Raw genomic sequence first — 17,894 nt, 5'->3', positions numbered from 1 at the left:
ACAGGGTTTATTTTTAATGCATTTACCCTTGATCAATACTAATTTCTAGCCATCAAATTAAATGCCAATTCCTGGTGGTAGAAGAGTTTATTTAAAGGAGGGAAAATAAACTCACGATGCTCTTAAGAACAATACTGGTGTAAGGGTCAGTTTGCTTAAAGAACCATTGCTTTTCCTGAGGGCAGCTACTCTTCCTCCTCTGCTGAAAGACTGACAGGGCTGCTCAAAACTGTCTCTTGTAAATTCCAAGAGCTTTCACTTGCATAACTTCCAACAAATTAAAAAGAAATAATACAAGAATCCTGTATACAGTTCAAGGCCCAAACCTACCGCTTTTCAATTTTCTAACACAATCTCCTTCAGTAATATTAGTCGATGCCCACAAGGGAGTCTGTATAGAAACCTGATTTTTTTGGTAGTTTTATCCAAAACAGTCTTCAATAACCACAGCCATGGAAATAAGCCTTCACTTGAAGAAAAATCAGCCTCGGTGTTAAGCAGCTCTAGGCAGCTCAAGGGCGACAGTTTGGTCTCAAAATGTCAAGAACTGCCTGCCAGCCTTTTCATAAATCCCGGCGTTCCCGTGTTTCCTAAGGAGATCCGATGCCTGTTGGTGTAGCTGACGAGGGCAGTGGGATCCAGTGTGAAGGAGGACAAGGCAGCACTCCAGCACGTCGGGGAACGGGAAGACCTGCAAAAAAAGGTACGTGATGTGATGTCTACTCTTTCAATTGGAATTGTTCAGCTAGAATGATACTCAGGCTGCCAGGTCTAAAGACAAGTATCTTTGGAACAGATACTCATCAATCAGATGTATTTTTTCCTCTTCCAGTGTAATACCTTATGTTTAACTAAGTTGGTCCCCTCTTGCACAACCACTATGATTACCTTCAGTTATAGGCCAGCGAGCACAGGGGATGAGACAGCTTAGGAAACAGTGTTTTTGAGCTCATAATCTGTAGTTTCTACAGTTCTTGATCTATTTTACACCTTAAATTCCTTATTTTGCTGTTTATCAAAACTGTTTTTGCATAAATAATTGGTAAATAACAAGAGGTTACATTTAGAGTGCATGGGAGAGATTAATACACAATATCCCATTGAGTTCTCCATGCAGGTTTACCTACACTTTCCACTGCACAGAGAAAGTTATGCTTGAAACAAAAATAGTAGCCTGATGTTATGTGTCAATTCTCTCTCAAAATTGTCACAGGATCACAAAAGTCACTGTTCCTTACTTTCTACATGAAAGGGGTCCTATAATGCTGCTGCCCTTACAAAAAGGCTGTCTTTTTCCAGAACCACAATGCCTCTTCAGAAAACCTACCTTTAAATTGTCTGGAAATTCTGCTAGTTTCTGCTTTGCTTGTAGAAGCTGCTTCGTTAGCTCAGGGAGTGTAACTGGTTCCTTTACTTCATCTTTGCTGTCAAGAAAAGAGCAGGTGTCATGAGTAATTGTTTTGCTTAAATAACCAGACAGCCTCCCCTCTGTACAGGGAACACAGGAGAGGGCTGGGCAAGCGTTTGCCAAAGTCCCAAATAATTGTTTAACGAAGAGACAGAACTCCTAGATCTGCCTGTCCTTTTCATTACGCTGCCCTATTTAATCACTGTATCAACACACCCTGTGTATCGGAAAGTTATCGAGCTGTTGTATGCTTGTGCAGGTACTGGTTCAGCTCCAGGGAAAAGCAAGACTTTTAAGCTGTGTGTTGAAGTGTTCCTGGGTGACAAGCTTGTGATTAGAGGCAATCTGAGCTAAACAAGAAATTTGCTGCAAAAATGCTTAAAAAAGCAACCCTTGAAAATCCATTCATTCATGTTCTGAAGCTTACCAAGTCAGCTGGCTGCTGTCAGGGCACAGTTTGTCTGATTCGGTCTCTGAACTCTGCTGCATGTTGCTTTCCTGGGTGCTTCCATTTGTGCTCTCCTGGAGATTATTCCTCTGCTGCTGATGCTGGTGGATCATATCTGCTAAAATCTGCTGGACCTCAGCTATATCTCTCTGAGTGTTCTGTAAAGCAGCAATCTCTTCTGAAAGAAGCACTTTGCAGCCATTCAGTTTGGACTGACTGTCTTCCAAATAGAGTGACCTAGTTGTCAAGTCGCTTTCTGTCTCACATCTACAGATTTCACTTGTAGCGCAGCGGTTTTCATCCATCTCGACTGCAGTTTGATCAGGAGTTTCTTCAGGGGAGCAGTGACTTGAAACGTAACTTTTCTCAAGAGCTGTCTGCTCACTGGGACACGGCACAGGATCCAGAACAGGCTTTTGCAGGACAGAAGAGTCTTTGGGTGGGTTCCACCACAGGTCATAGAGCAGTCCGTAAGCCACAAAGCCCTCTAAACTTCTGCAAGCGTCCATGCTCTGAGAATTTGTGCTGTCCAGTTTGTGTCTCAGGTTATCACAGCCTATAAATAAATAACGGATTACAAATCATTTATACAAATTTCCAAAGAACAAGACCAGATTCAAGCTGTTCTGGAAACCCAACCAGGGATTTACTCAGATGCTGGCAGAATGGTGCAGGAAGCAGAAAAGCAAAGGCAGACACCAGACATCTTTGGCATCTGTTCTAGCTAGCGTGAGACTGCATGTTCTCATCATCTACAGCAAACTTCCTTGGTCCCAAGCTGCGCATCAGGATATTCACATGATCAAGAGCTGCAAACTAAATGCACTGCCTACTCTGCAGAGAATGAAGGGAAGGGCATTTGGAGTGATTTGTCACTATGAGATGAACACAGCTTTCTGATGTTCTCATCTCTTACAGAACAGAATTTGTTCAGTTTCCCAAATCACGACACCAGTTGACACTGCAGAGCTTCCTTCCATAGTCAGGAATTCTTATTGCCCAAGGGCCACTGCACGAGCCAAATTTCACAGGTTTCCATATATGTAGGTATGTCTTGCTCCTTCCAAACATTATTATGCCTTGTAGTAAGTACAGCTGTGTGTCGATTAATACAAGGAAGATCCTCCTATCTGTCGGTGCCAGAAGCTACATAAGAAGAGACTCACCTTCGGGAAGGATAATGCTGCAAATCTCTTGCATCAGAGTGAAATTACCAGCATCATAACTGCGGGTCACAGCTCCAAGAATACTTTTCACTGCCTCATCCCAGGTAGCAGTGTGAGAGCTCAGGGCTGCAAGGGTCAGGTCATGAGAAATATGGAAAAGCACCTGCAGGAAGCACCACAGAGCATGAGTAATTATTAATTTTACTGCAAAGTATGAATTACTCACAGCTTATGACCATTGTGGAAAAGACCAGAAGCGCATGACTTAACCAAAAGTAATTTTAAGGACAAATGCACCTTGCATAGTCTCCTTCACGCAGGAGATAGAGCAGTTTTACATTAGTTGTAAGTGTGAAATCAGCAGCTGTGCTTGCACGTGTCCTGCTGAACAGATGAGAAGTGGGAGCACCCCAAGGTCAGTGACTCACTGCAGAAGCACCAGCCTGTGAGCAGACCTTCTGAACTCCAGGATATTTAAACAAGCAGCAGCGCTGCCCCTCTCCTGACAGTTCGACATAAAACCCTGAATCACTGTGGGCACTACTCAGCTATGCCCATCGCTCCCACCCACTCAGCACATCTCAGTGCTCATCACTGACACTGTGTCTGTTCTTACTCTGCGCAGAAACAAACTTTGTGGCTATGCAAGCTGTCCCAGCTGCTTATCATCTACTTCTCCTAGACTATAACCTGCAGCAGGGTGCAGATGTCATTTCCATGGGAATAGCTGGCGCAACACCCCAAAGGAGCTGCGTTTTACTGCATATGCCATAGTAAGCCTTAGTGTGTGTACAGATCTAAGTCCATTTACCTGCTTTGGGTGGGCATTGCTGGTCGAAGGAGGATGCTCAATACTGCGCAGCTGCTCCCATGCACCTGTGGCTTGTTGGGTGGTGTCCATGCCCAGTGCGTTCTGCCACACTTCTATCACCATGTCAAAAAACGAGACGTCTCTGTTCAGCTCCCAGTTGTGGTAACAGGGAGGCACAAGGCTCTTTTGATCACAGGGATTTCTTTCACTAAGGCGCTTGCAAAGCAGTTCGTTAAGACAGAAGACAAGTCTTTGTCCCTTTAAAAAGAGGGGGGGGAAAAAAAAGGAGACCACTGAACTGGTGCTAAAAGAAAAACAATCCCTTACTGACCACAGCCAGTGGACAAATTTAAGAACATCATGGCTGGTAGCAGCTTGCTGGTGACAGACTATTCACAACTGCAGCTACCGAAGAGCAGTGCTGATGGATTTAGAGATTCTAAGGTCAGAATGAAACCTCAGAGCAAGCTAAGGCAGCCTTCTGCTGCTCGCTCCACGTGAAAATGAATTTCTGAATTAAGCCTCCAGGAGATGGACGTACAGTTAGCTCAACTGTTCCTTTAATGTAAACAGCAAATTCTTTCCCTCACTTCATTCTTATGATCAGTATTACTTTAAAAAAATCCCACTTTTCTCAACTGCCTCCCAGATAACTAAGAGCGAGCCCATGTGCCTCCCCACCATGGGCCTTTTGCCTCTGGAAAGGCACATGCTTTTCCACAGGTCACTGCGATAAACTTCTAGGAAGGTATTTTGAGGCAAAAGCAGCTCAAAGGACTACCTGTGGACTATTAACATATGAGAAGTGGTACCAAGTTAATCTTGAGAGAAACAATGCTAAAGAAAGCATAAAGAAAACAACTAGACTCACAAATAAAGTTTTATGTTGCTGAAGGACTTCCTGAGCTCCCACCCAGTTCCTGGATAACAGCAGGTTTTGGGCGCATCTGAAAGACAAACTTGCCGACAACTCCTCCTCTCCAGATATCAGCGCAAGCTCAGCAGCAGTTCTAAGGGATGTGACATCCCCCTTTTTTGCCAACACCTTAACTGCATCATAGGGTGAGGAAGCCCCCAAATAACTAAAAAGAGAAAAAAGCAAATCACCTTGATTAGTATTAAGATACTGTTTTAAAACTGTATGACAACACAATAGCACAAACTTACAGATGAAGATAAACCTGCATCTTCCACGGGTTGTCAGAGCTCTCATCACTTACAGACAGATGATGCCTGATCTGATGCAAAGCCACAAAGGGGAAGTCACAGAGACTAATAATTTGGACTGAAGTCTCTGGTGGTGTGCACACCATGCATGGCTTCAGTAAGAAATGCATAGATTCAAGAGACCGAGGTTATATGCAGTAGTTTATCCATAATGCATTTCTCTGGGCTTCATCTAAATCCTTTCACAAGTGTGAACACGCCCCAAAACGACAGAACTAAAATCAGCATCAAGCAAAGTTCACTACTCCAGCCAAAATATTTCAAGCGTTATTAGTAATGTTGGTAGTCAAAATTTGAAATGCTCTAGTTGGAGGAGGATACCCCAGTGCTGAGGGTATTAGCTAAGGCCTCTGGAAAATCCAGATGAACTGTTGCCCTGCACATTGCCAGTGGAAAGGTTGGAAACATCACAGAGTCTTTTTTGTATAAATCCTAATCTTAGTCTTGCTAGGCTAGTTTTCAAAGAAGACCTCCAGTAATGTCTATGGAAAGAGATGGCTCTTCTGCAGTACAGGGATTGGACCTTCTGCTCTGAACCACCCTCTGGAGCTTCTTTTCCCACCTACATTAGAGGGAGTGTAGTGAGATCAGGCTCAGAAAGCACCTCAGACAAATAATGACCAGACCAGTTAACAGATTTGAGCTGCTAAAAAACCCAAGAACCCTCTTTGTTTCAGGCCTGGAACCAGTTCTGTCTTCTTTCCAGTGACACTCACCATTTGGCAGCCATGGAGTAATGACCATCTTTCTCTAACAGAGCTGCCCAAGTGGTGTAGAGATCCTTCAGCATCGGATCTTCTGGACGCAACCTGGCCTTGGCAATTACAATTGCTTCCCTAATGCACATAAGAGAAACCAGGTAGAAAAGTTAATTGACTGTGTACAAAACCGGAACCAAAATGTCAAATCTACCCCACTAGAAAACAAGAGCAAATCCTAAACAAAAATATACAGTAACCTGTAAAAATTATTCACTTTCAGGAGCTCCACAGCCTCATACACCTTGTGGATGGACAGGAGGTGGGTGGCAGCCTTCACATATTGCTCCTGAAAACACAGCTGCTTCGCAAAGGCTTCCACTGTCGAAACCCAGGCCTGATACCCAACTGCAAAAGAGAAGACAATACAATTGGAGGCAAGGTTTTAAACTGGAAGAATTCCTGTGAGATGATCACCACTAGTTCTTTCAACATGTTTCTTGGTTTTTAACCATCCTGATACAAGTCACTGAGGCAATGAAACGGGGCAGTGCTGGGGCTTGAACACGACTGTAGGACCTCACTACCAGTAAAATAACCTAAAGGCATATTTGAACTAACAGTGACCTGGCAGGACTGCTACAAACAACCAACTTTGCTTGGAAGGATGGACCTGCTCCTTCAAGAAAAATCCCAAAGAAAACCACTGTGTTTCCTGCTATCCCAACCTAAGGGTGCATATGGAAACATTCAGGTCTCTGTAATAAATAGGATATATTTTGTGTTTAATTTTTGTTACTGGGCAGTTAAAGAAGCAGTTTCCTTCCAGTGTGGAACAATCACAATTTTCCAACCCTTGGCAGCTAATTCCATCTGCTCATGTGTTACAAGAACAAACGTACCCATGGGTGAGATTGCCACCAGCTGGTCTGTCAGCTCTCCCCTCTCAGCAGCCGCCTGGAGAACACCCTTCATATCTCCCTTCCACAGCATGAGCTGCTGAAAGAGCTCTGGATGCCCGTTCTCCAAGTGATGTTTTCCTGTTGGAAGCAAACACACTTCCTATCAGCACGAGTGCAAGAGCATTATTTGCCATAGTAAAACAACTCGGCTAAAGTGAGATTATTCATGCTTAAGATATTGCAGGTTTACTTCTGAGAGATCTAAAACTATTTGGGAAAAATGTGTCTTCTCACACAGGGCTGCAGTATACTTAAATCCATGGTAAAGAAAATTGAAGCGTATTTCCCCAACTATTTTCTCCTTGAAAGTAACAGTTACAATGGACATGTTGTCACAGTGGATTCATTACTCCATTTACCTTCCACATCAATCATCTTGTGCAGAGAAGCCCTGTCTGTGAACAGCCCCAAGTGGATGCGATCCTCCAGATCAGGGGACACATCTTCATTATTATCTAAACCAGATAAAGAGAATGAATATTTAAGATTTGCTACAACACTGGGAACTGGGACCTGCCAAGTCACTGTACCACTTCATTACACTCAACTGTTGGCAAATACTTGTGTCTTCTAATTTCTTTCCTGTGTAGCAAATTTAACAAGTTCTCGCATTTGCAGATCAACAGTTAGAGTTTACAACTAAGTTTGAATAGAAGGACTGTGCTTGTGCAGAACATTTATTCTAAATCAAACACAGCATGTTTCTTCATGTACTCTAAGGAACAATCCTGTGAGAATACAAACATCTCCCTCATGGCTTATTTTCTCCTCTCCACATTATACTCAAAACCTGCCTGGAGTGGCTACAGTGTGTTTAAACACTGCAAGAGAAATTAGATGCGAGACCACAACTAGTCACACACTTTGATAAAGGAAAGGATTTAAAAAAATAACACCTAGTGGTCAAAGTCAAGTCCTTGGACACATGCTTCTGAATACTACCCTCTAAGTATTTTAGTTTTAGACTAACCTTTGGTTTTTAGACATGCAGCCAGCCTCAAACAGTCCTCATGCAATTCATCTTTTGATCTGTGATCCATGAATGTGCTGAAGGGTAGAATGGAACGAGGCTTTCTCTTCTTCAGAGTTGCATAAGAAGCTGAAAAATCAGGCACATTTTAGCCAGTGCTGCACAGTCGCAAGAGTCTCCTACAGCAGAGCTCTCCAACATATTCCAACCCTCTCTCTTCCTCAGGAAAACCAAAACTAGATGCTCCAGTGCCACATTTATATCTGTTATGACAAGTCTGATGTTTGAATACTGATCACTTTGCATATTTTTCTGCCCATCTTGCCTGGAATGAAACTAGCAACTAAGAGGTAATATCAAAGCCCACATTAAACAGCTACTCAATTGACCTGACAAGCAGGGCAAATAAAAAGAGAAGCAACTTAAAACATTTCAGAGATTTTAAAAGCACACTCTTCTTTCTACAGCACTTATTTGGTATCAGGTTAGGAAGGGAAGCTGCAGCCAAACAAAAGTCTAGGATGACGAACTCTGCCTTGACACAGGACTCTATTTTAATAGTCCCTGAAATGTACTAACTTGGTTTTTCTTTAGGTGGATCCTTTTTCACAGGAGTGGCTTTCTGGGTCACAAAAGGCTTTGGCAAGCTGAATGAAGAGTGATCATATGCAGATGAAGATGTATCCTTGGATACTGTGGAGTTAAGTGATAAAAAAAGGAAAAGCAATACATGGAAAAGCCCATAGCAGAATATTTGACATGTTCACATTCTATTAGATTAATTTCAAAATACAAAGAAACCAAACTTTGCTTTGCAATAGAATTTAGTAGCTTTTTAGGGAAAGGAGATATTAAGAAAACACTACAGAACTGTCAGAAAGCTAAATAAGACGTCAACAAACACTAACAAAGGTCCATGAGTATTTTAAGATTTATCAGCAGAAGGCAACACTGATCAAAAATGACATTATTTCAAGCCAATGACAGTCCCTTTGTTCATCAGACCAGAATCTTCTTATTTAAAGACAATTAGTCCCAAACTAATCTAGAAAATTATGAAAGGCATTCCAGAACAGTATTTCCTTCAAGTGGACTATTTCAATAAAACCACATTATGAGAAAATCTGCATGAAAACATTAAACTTGGTGATGCTCTAAAGACTAAACAGTCTGGGAACCATTGAACTAAGTGGATTTGATTATTACCAGTTGTGGAATCTTTATCAGGCATCTCTGCCTCCTGAGCTTCTTTTTCCCCTTCATGGTCCGACACTCCGTTTTCCTCTAGCAACATTTCCTTCATGCTCTCATCTCCATTCGTGGCATCACTTAGATCCTGCTTGGCTGGACTCTTTCCTATAGGTTTTTTCTTCTTCTTGGTTTTGACTTTTGGTTGCATACTTCTTTTTTTCTCTAATTCTATGCTTTTTTTGCCTGTAAAAGGTCGGAAAGGTTACCCTGATATTATCTGTAGATTTTTAGTGTATTGGTTGGCTATCTCTCAAGATCAACATGTAGTTTCCAAATACAACTCAATTTAAACCTAGACAGAGTTTATTCCTGAAGAGGTAGCAGGCAGATTTGAATTCAACATAAAACCAGAAAAATATACCACGGCAATGTGGCCACCCTCTATTTCCCAGCTCCAACAAGGCTCTTCTGTTAGAATACACTTACCCTGAGGAGGCCGTGTATGCTCCTGCTTTGAGATGTACCATTTGTGAACAGAAAAATCATCTGCCCCTGTATAAACAGAATCTGGGTCCACTGGTGACCACTGGACACTCAATAGCCGGCCCTGGTGCCCTCGGTAGTTGCAGAGTGGCTCTTCCTTCATAACATCCCATACCTTATCAACAAGAAAGAAATCCAATTACTCAGAAAGTCTCCTCTTCCCCTAATACTCTGCATCTTCTCTTCAGTCATTTGCACCTGCAGGAGCGTCTCTTTTAGGGCATTTGCACAGGTACTTCAAATACCAACAGGCAAATGGAGAAAATTCAAGGCTCCCTCTGTTTGCATGGATACGTTTGCATAACATCTTTCTTTTTGAAGGATCCAAAAGTACTAATATGCAAATGATAACAACTGGACTTAGAAATCAATTTGCAAGTTGTAAAAAACATAGGAATACCTCTGCATATCAGGTATCCAGAGCCAGGAGATGGTAACGAAGGGTAAATCTACAGTAGTTCAGTAGTTTATCTCACAAAAGAAGCTTTGCTGTTTTATCAGCTTGGTTCTAAACCACTGCAGAATGGATGACTTGGAACTAAAATAAATACACTTCTGAGCGGCTGTGGAACAATACCTGTGCAGTTCCATCATAGCAAGCGGATACGAGTCTGCCCTCGTGGTGGGGGCTCCAAGAAAGACTTGTGATTTTAGCTGTGTGCCCAGCCAGGGTTCGAAAAGGCTCCGTTATTGTCAAAGGACTTTCTGAAGTGCTCTCTGAAAGAGAAAAGGATCAAGTATGGCAAGCACGACAAGGCAGGAGTAAACCAGAACAAGATGCCAAGACTTGGAATATAATCTGCAAACTGTTACCTACGACACTCTTCAGATTATGGACATAAATGGTGGCATTGATGGAGCCTGAAGCTATCAAGTAACCCAGCTCTGGCTGGCTGCCATGTTCATGATGCCAACGAATAGCGTTAATCAGTTTATGATGCTGCTGGATAGTGCAGAGCAACTTCAAGTTTGGCGCCTGAAATATTTCAATCGAGCTGAAATGTAAGAACAATGGTTTAAGAATTCCAGTAGTCAGTGAAAACGGGAATTTTGCTGTTATCCTGCATAAGCAGAATGACAGAACATGAAACAGAGTAACTGAGGATTTTTTTCTGGATTCAACTCAAAGCCTCTTTTAGTATATCCGTAAAAGCGCATTTCAACCATGAATGGATCCTTGAAAAATAATTTAACATGGTGATGTGGATCCTCCATGCCCAGAGCAGCTAAATCAAGCAACAGCAAGGAATGCTGTATTCTCACAGTTCAAACACATCAGCAGTGGAAGAACAGAGACAAACCAGGGCAACAAAAACTACTTTTGATTCAGTACAGTGACTCCGGTCAGGATCAGCACCTGCACAGCCTTAACCTACAAGTGAAACATACCCATCTTCATTGCCAAGAGCCAAGAGTTTGCCATCTGGTTTCCAGCTGATCTCTGTACGTGCCGGCAGTTTGTGCTGTAGAAAGAAGGCACAAGTATTGCCAACAACTCTTAATTCTCTCTTGCATACATTCAACAGAGCAAGAATGGCAAGTGGACAGAGTTAGTCTGCAAAATGAAAGTCACAAAAGGGTCCATTGTGTTTTGTAGCAGTGACGTAAGGTTGAGCAGTTAAGAAAGACTGAATTGATTCAAGAACCAGTGATTATTTTTATCAGTTCGGTGAAGTCTCAAAGGAAGTTTGTCTGGATTCCTACAGGACTTTGATGCTTGATCTGCTTATGTTCCTTGGAAAGACCAAGACATTGTAAGCAAATTCTATCATCTTTCAAAAGAAATCAAACTTTACTCGTAATTGTTTCTGTTATTTCTAATTCAGATGGAAGCTACTTACAATTCAGATGCCTAAAATTGATTTTTTCATTGCCTGTGACCTTAGTCTCTTAACCTCCCATGAGTTTTCTACTCAAGGAAGAAGCCAAAACCCAGCTGATATAAAGCAATATAGTTTGACTGACTTCAGTTTACTTAACCAGTTGACTGGTTAAGTAAATTACACAGTAGAAGAGAAACTGATGCCAGGAACAGATGTGCCATGTTGACACTGGGGGAAGAAAAGACCCTTTTCAGAGGCAAACACATAAACTGTTTAAATAGTTTGAGTCAATAAGTGTCTCTGAAGTTCATCTGTGGAGACTGCAGGTGTCAAATTCTGTATTTCATACACATTCATCAAGAAGGCAAAATCAGAAACCTGCAACTACAAGGCCACAGAAACTATGACATGGTTACCACAAATTCATAAAAAAAACCTCAAACAAATCGTACTCACTTTTATTGAGTTAGTGTCTTGGATGACTTTATTGATGTCATTTGCCTCTCCATTAAGCTTCCACGGGTTGTGTTGAAAAACAATACCTTCCCCAGCACAACTATATAACGTTACAGAGGGCTGTTCACCTTCTCCTCCTATCGAACAAAGATAAAAAGCTAAATATACTCTGTTCTTCATCAGTCTTACCAGAAGTGATCACTCCCACTATATATCAAAACATTATTTTCAAAGGCTTGGATTGCCTGTGATGTGGCAGCAAGACATTCTCACAATGCAATCCCCTGAAAGGATCTCTCCATTGTACAATCCCTGCAAGCCTTAGCATTCCCTTTAAAGTTTGGTACTTATAAAACAAAAATCAAGTTGTGTAAGAAGAGTTAATGGAGCTGTTCTGTTTACTTCAATCTCTCACGGAGAACGCATTCTTAGCTGCTAGAAAGCATTGCTACCAAGCAAATAGGGCTCCTTTTCGTAAGAAAGGAGGGCACATCAGGTTCATGGCGTCTGTGTGCTCTGCATGGATGATCTACTTTGCCACAAGGTGTTAGAAGACTCACCAGAAGTCAGAGGAGGAGTTGGAGGTCCCCAGGCTAATGTGTACACGGTCTTCTTGTGGTAAGTACTGGATATCTGAGGTGGCTTATTCTTAGCGCTGGGCAGGAAGATAAAGAAGCAGGGGCAGTCAGATTTCACCAAAGGCCAAGCTGCAGGACTTGACACGAATGAATTTGAAAGCTTTCTTACCTGCTGGAGATGGTGTCAAATATGCCAACTTTTCCATCATCTGTTCCAAAAGCCAAGCAGCCTTCCTTAGTTGGATGCCAGGATAACTGCAAGCAAAATAAAGAGACCCATAATGACACAAACCACAGACACTTTATTTCTAAATAATAAACAAAAGGAAAACATTAAAACTGATGAGCAAACACGATCCCTTATACCCACCCTTCCAACTACAGCCACTTGATTTGATCCCTCTATGAGTATCAGAGGCTCTCCTCCTACCGGCTATCCTGGGATGAGATAAAATGGACTAAAATCATTCAACTACTACTTTACATCTACATTACAAAACAGAAGCGGAGAACATTGTAGGATGGTGAGAAAACTTTGAGTGTGAACAAGAATAACGACCACGTTTTAATGCTGGCAGTGATTTTAGCAGACAGTAGTCTCTGGCCAACCACTGGGCAAACCCAACCTGAAGACATCCATGTTATTTTTTGTGCCTGTCAAATTTCTGAGCAGAGCAAGGGAAACCATGGATGAAGCAAGGAAGGATCACAAAGGAGAATAAAAGCAGGAAAATAATGTAACAGCAAGCTGGACTTAGGCTGATTTTCACTACACGTCATACAAGCACCTAGGACTGTAAAAAAGTCTAAAAATTTATTACTGGACTCTAAAATGCATTGTATATGGAAACAATCAAGTACAAAAGGAACGATTTGGCTTTATAGATTTTTAGTTGGGAAAAGCCTTCAGAGTGAAAGATAAATGTTTTTCAAAGAAAAAAAATGGAGTGAAAAGAGGAAAAGAGAAAAGATCAAAAAAAGGAAACAAAAGCACACTTACGGCTGTAACCTTGGACTTGATGCTTTGCCAGAAGGTTTTAATATCATAGATATTGTTCATTGACAAAGTATTCCACACCCGGATCATGCTGTCACCAACCCCGATGGCAAGACAGCCTGTGTCCACAGGGGAGAAGGCAAGACTATAGACGAACCCCCCAAGCGAGGGCATGGTCCAGCTGCAATCGAGAGCTGACAGGTCCCAGCACTTCACCTGAAGAATATTTAAGGAACAAGGAACAGTTAAATGTATTGACTGGTATGACAGGGAAAAAACAAAGCATCAGTGAGATGAAAAATCAAAGCATCAAATTGACATAGTATGTGACCTGCACCCAGACGATTACAGGTCACAGACAGGGCTGCAAGAGAATGGCCAAAGTTAATATATTTTAGTACTATGGTCCTCTTCTGACTTGGAAGTAGGAGGCACTCTGCTGCTTGTAAGAGGCAGTGTCTTTTTTTTAAAGGATGCTTTAGTTTGTACAAGTGAATTACTTTAAGAAGGAAAAATAGGCCTTTTTAAAATAAAACATACCGGAAAATGTGAGGGTAAACTCCCTTTATTAAATGTTTAGCATTCAAGTCCAGAATATCGTTACCATTCTCTCCATGGCAAGAGCTTGACCTTATAAACTAGCAAAAATATACACAACCTCTGCTCAGAAAAAATTTTACACAATTATGTTATAAAATGCTACAATAGACCCACTTTAAGAGCAAATTGTAGCCCTGAAAGGGGTACCCTCACTCAGTCAAGCTGTATAGGTACTGCTATTTTCATGTTAATTTTATAAATGGTTCTTACATCTCTGTCCATTGAAATGGAAAAAAGGAGCTCTTTGTCTTGACACTTCACAGAACTCAGATTAAACACAATGCGGGAGTGATTTTGTCCTTCTGAAGATCCCAGAAGCGTCCACTTGCGTTTTCCAGGTTGGGTCAAATCCCAGAGAAGCAGTTCTCCTCTGCAAAATTTATAGTGTGTATTTCATTTTTCACTTAAAAAAATTAATGTAGGCTATATATAGGCTGTATTACGTGTAGACATACTGCTAGACACATGTGTACAACCACCACCCTACTGACAATAGCCATAGTTAACCACACTGAAAACTGACACATCATTTCTTCTTCCATTAGATGAGCAAACCTACAATTAGTACCAATGTTCAATACTCAGATTATCAGAGAAATTACAGGACAAATAGTAGTTTTCTACTACCAAACTCCCACATTAACTCTTGGCCTGTTTTCTCTCCAGTCATCCCAGGCAAGAAGGGGGTGTCAAGGTTTCCTACCCAGTTCTTCCTGAAGTATCACTGCAGTTACAGGCAGTACCCGGCTGCTGTGTGCCCTGCTTACCCAAAAGAGCTGGATACAATTTCTGTGGGACGACCAGAAGGCCAGTGAACAGTCAGCCAGATGCGCTCTTTAACAGCGGGATCGATGGCTCCACCTCTTCTTTTTGTGGGTGGCAACTTCAAAGTCATTACACCTATGGAAACCAGAGGGATCATCCAGACCGAGTACATCAAAATTCTCTGAGAGTGAATGAAGTCCTGCAAATCTGAAGCTTTACGTACGCTTTTCATGCTTTAAACTATCAAGTTAGCAAATGAGGGCTGTGGTTAGAGAACTCTTCTGCCATACTGTTATTGTTTATCTCATATTATTCATCTTACTTACTTCTGCCTCTAGTACAGCTCCATATTCGTATGGTCTGATCTTTGCTTCCCGAAGCCAGATAACAACCTTTCTTCGTGGCTGTGTCCTGTGTCAGCTCCCCGTTTGAAACTTTGCCTTCCTCTGAAGGAACTACTGAACACCATTGAAGTCACGTTATTATACTTTAAAATTGAAAGCCTTACGAAAATTAACTGAAAATATATCGATTTGCTTCAGAACATATTTTATTGAACTTATCAATTGCCTTTGCGTAGCTACTGACTGACATTCTGTAAGGAATGTAGTTCTCTAGAAGGGCATTTACATGAACTAAAAATGACTTCACAAATGTTTAATCACTTCTACACACCTTGGAGCTCATCCTGCCAGGTACATAACCTTTCTTCACCAGGCACGGGGCACCAGGCCAGGCAATGTATTTCATCGTCATGGCCTCTTAGCCGATGAAGTACTTCTCTTTTCCTGCTGATATCAATTATAACCACCATCCCATCCTTGTAGCTAAAAACAGAGACTTCAATTAATGAAGAGATTCTTCGATAATAATATCTGACTCGATTTCTGAGCTTTTTACCAGGATCACTATCTCCGTATTACAGACAGAGAAGCCAAATCATAAGCAGCAAGAGGAGCAGCAGACTAATGGTTCATTAGACCTCCAGTATAACACTGGTGTACCTGCAGCGGCCTTTTCAAGACGTGCAACTGGTACATTTGGCTTCAAGAATGACACTAATTCATTAGTAATACAGCTTTCAAAGACCTGAAAAACTACAGTGGCTTTTATACTAGGAAAATCTTTCCCTTTACCACAAATCACTTTCATTCCTTCCCTTCTCCTTCAAGAGACCCATTAAGTGTAAAGGGCTTTCACATTCCTGCTCTGCTCAATATAGTCTTGGGTATCTGAAGGACTGGAATTGCAGTGGATGACAAAGGATGAGTCAAACTGATAAATTCTCTTCAGGTGAAGTCACTCATAATGCAACAACCACCAGTCAAGTCTCGTTAAAAAAATAACAGTTTTAGGAAACTTCAAAGATTCACACCAAACCTGGACCCTTACATTGTTATGGATTTCTATGTCTTGCAGGTCTACCAAATCTAAATGTTTCTGAATTGTTGTATATCAGAAGAAAAAACAAACAAAAACAGAAGAAAAAAAAATAACCCTCTAATTGTGTAGCAAAAATTCACAACAAGGTTCTTGCAGAAGACTGGAAACCAAAACTTAATGAATATTTACCCGATTGCCACCAGGTTTTCATGGTGAGGTGAACAAGTGAGACAAAAAATCGTCCGAGGCTCTGGGAAGAACTGCTGGCTGTCACTTCTGTTGTGCCAGTAACAAACAACGACACCTTTTTCATCACCAGACACAATCAGATCTTTCACAAGGGGTGACCAGTGCAATGCTGAGATTGCATTCTGAGGAAAGAGAATGGAATACATTTAAAGCTGTATTACCATCATCTAGCACAATAACAGGCAGAAGATAATCTATAAGTACCCCTCAGCATCACATGAGTTAGTTCTAAAGTGTTTCAGTTCTTTTGGGCTTTGGCACAATGGACATATTTGCTGATACGCTGCCCCGAGTGACAGGAACTGTTCAAATGTCTGTTCTTGGTCTGTCCCGTTTGGAACAAGATCTTGCTGAAAAGATTTTAAGTGAGCTTGGTTAAGTGGCCATGAATATACACTATGAGCATCCTCGCTTACTGAGGCTTTGATGGTAACCAACAGCTCACTCAGATGACCATAGAATCAGAACAGTTTGGTTGGAAGGGACCTTCTAAGCTCACCCAGTCCCGCCCCTGCCATGAGCAGAGACATCAGGTTGCTCAGAGCCCCATCCAGCCTGGCCTGGGATGTCTCCAGGGATGGGGCATCCATCACCTGGGCAACCTGGGACAGTGTCTCACCACCCTCCTTGTGAAAAATGTCTTCCTCATGTCTGGCCTGAATCTCCCCTCTCTTAATTTAAAACTATCACCCCCTTGTCCTATTGCAACAGGCCCCGCTAAAAAAGTCTGTCCCTACCTTTCTTATGGGCTCCTTTTAAGTACTGAAAGGTGCAATAAGGTCTCCCCGGAGCCTTCTCTGCTCCAGGCTGAACACCCCAACTCTCTCAGCCTGTCCTCACAGCAAAGCTGGTCCAGCCTCTGGTCATCTTGGTGACCTCCTCTGGCCCCTCTCCAGCAGGTCCATGTCTGTCCTGCAGTGAGGACCCCAGACCTGGACCAGCAACTGCAGGGGGGTCTCACCAGAGCAGAGGGGCAGTCACCTCCCTGCCCTGCTGCCCACGCTCCTTGTGAAGGAGCCCAGGACACAAGATACCTTCTGGGCTGCAGCACACATTGTCACCTCCTGTCCCATCACCTAACAACGCTGCAGCAAACAGCCAGAGGTGTTCAACGGCTTCAATTTCACCGCGTTTGGAATTCACCTTTGGACAAAGTGCCATCACCCTGCTCTATGCCCAAGGCCTAAACCCCTTCCCGCCCCGCTGGCCCCATACCTGGTGCAGCGCGTACTCGGCCACCGGTGCCAGCGCCTCCGCATCCCAGATCCTGACGCTCCCGTCGTCCGAGCTGCTGGCACAGAGGCCGCTCTGCCCGGGGCAGCGGCAGAACGCGAACCCCGAGATCCGCTCCGTGTGCCCGATGAGCTCCCCTGCACCCATGGCGAGACACGGACCCCCCGTTAGCGGCACCTCCCCGAACCCTTCCCGCCCGGGGCTCCCGCCGCCCCCCACGCAGAGGGGCGGCCCCGCGGGGCTCCTACAAAACGCGGGGGGTCACGGAGGGGCCGCCGGTGGCGGGTTGTGGCGGTACCGTAAAACGTGGGTGCGGCGGCGCTGACATCCAGCAGGCAGACGCGGTGCCTCGCCGCGAAGCCGAAGAGGCGGCCATCGCTGCTGGC

At 42.9% G+C, this 17,894-nt stretch overlaps 1 protein-coding gene across 1 annotated transcript; it reads right to left on the bottom strand.

Annotated features, from left to right (window-relative positions):
- GEMIN5 (gem nuclear organelle associated protein 5) lies at positions 1–17,655 on the bottom strand (the record flags this gene model as incomplete). The annotated part of the gene is made up of 27 exons (XM_080353320.1): positions 1–691; positions 1,328–1,424; positions 1,836–2,412; positions 3,023–3,185; positions 3,834–4,091; positions 4,705–4,915; positions 5,777–5,896; positions 6,019–6,166; positions 6,661–6,798; positions 7,080–7,175; positions 7,691–7,819; positions 8,270–8,383; positions 8,897–9,124; positions 9,368–9,539; positions 10,002–10,141; positions 10,238–10,419; positions 10,814–10,887; positions 11,704–11,840; positions 12,264–12,358; positions 12,451–12,536; positions 13,282–13,494; positions 14,089–14,248; positions 14,646–14,778; positions 14,970–15,098; positions 15,319–15,470; positions 16,216–16,397; positions 17,491–17,655. The coding sequence occupies 27 exons, from the start codon at positions 17,653–17,655 to the stop codon at positions 533–535; spliced, it is 4,458 nt and encodes a 1,485-aa protein (XP_080209446.1). The 3' UTR covers positions 1–532.
- Positions 17,656–17,894: the final 239 nt, after the last annotated feature.

Source organism: Nesoenas mayeri (genome assembly GCF_963082525.1).
Source record: "Nesoenas mayeri genome assembly, chromosome: 14".
NCBI classification, from domain to species: domain Eukaryota; kingdom Metazoa; phylum Chordata; class Aves; order Columbiformes; family Columbidae; genus Nesoenas; species Nesoenas mayeri.
Note: the sequence above shows the minus strand (reverse complement) of the source record. Positions and strands in the feature narration are given on the sequence as shown.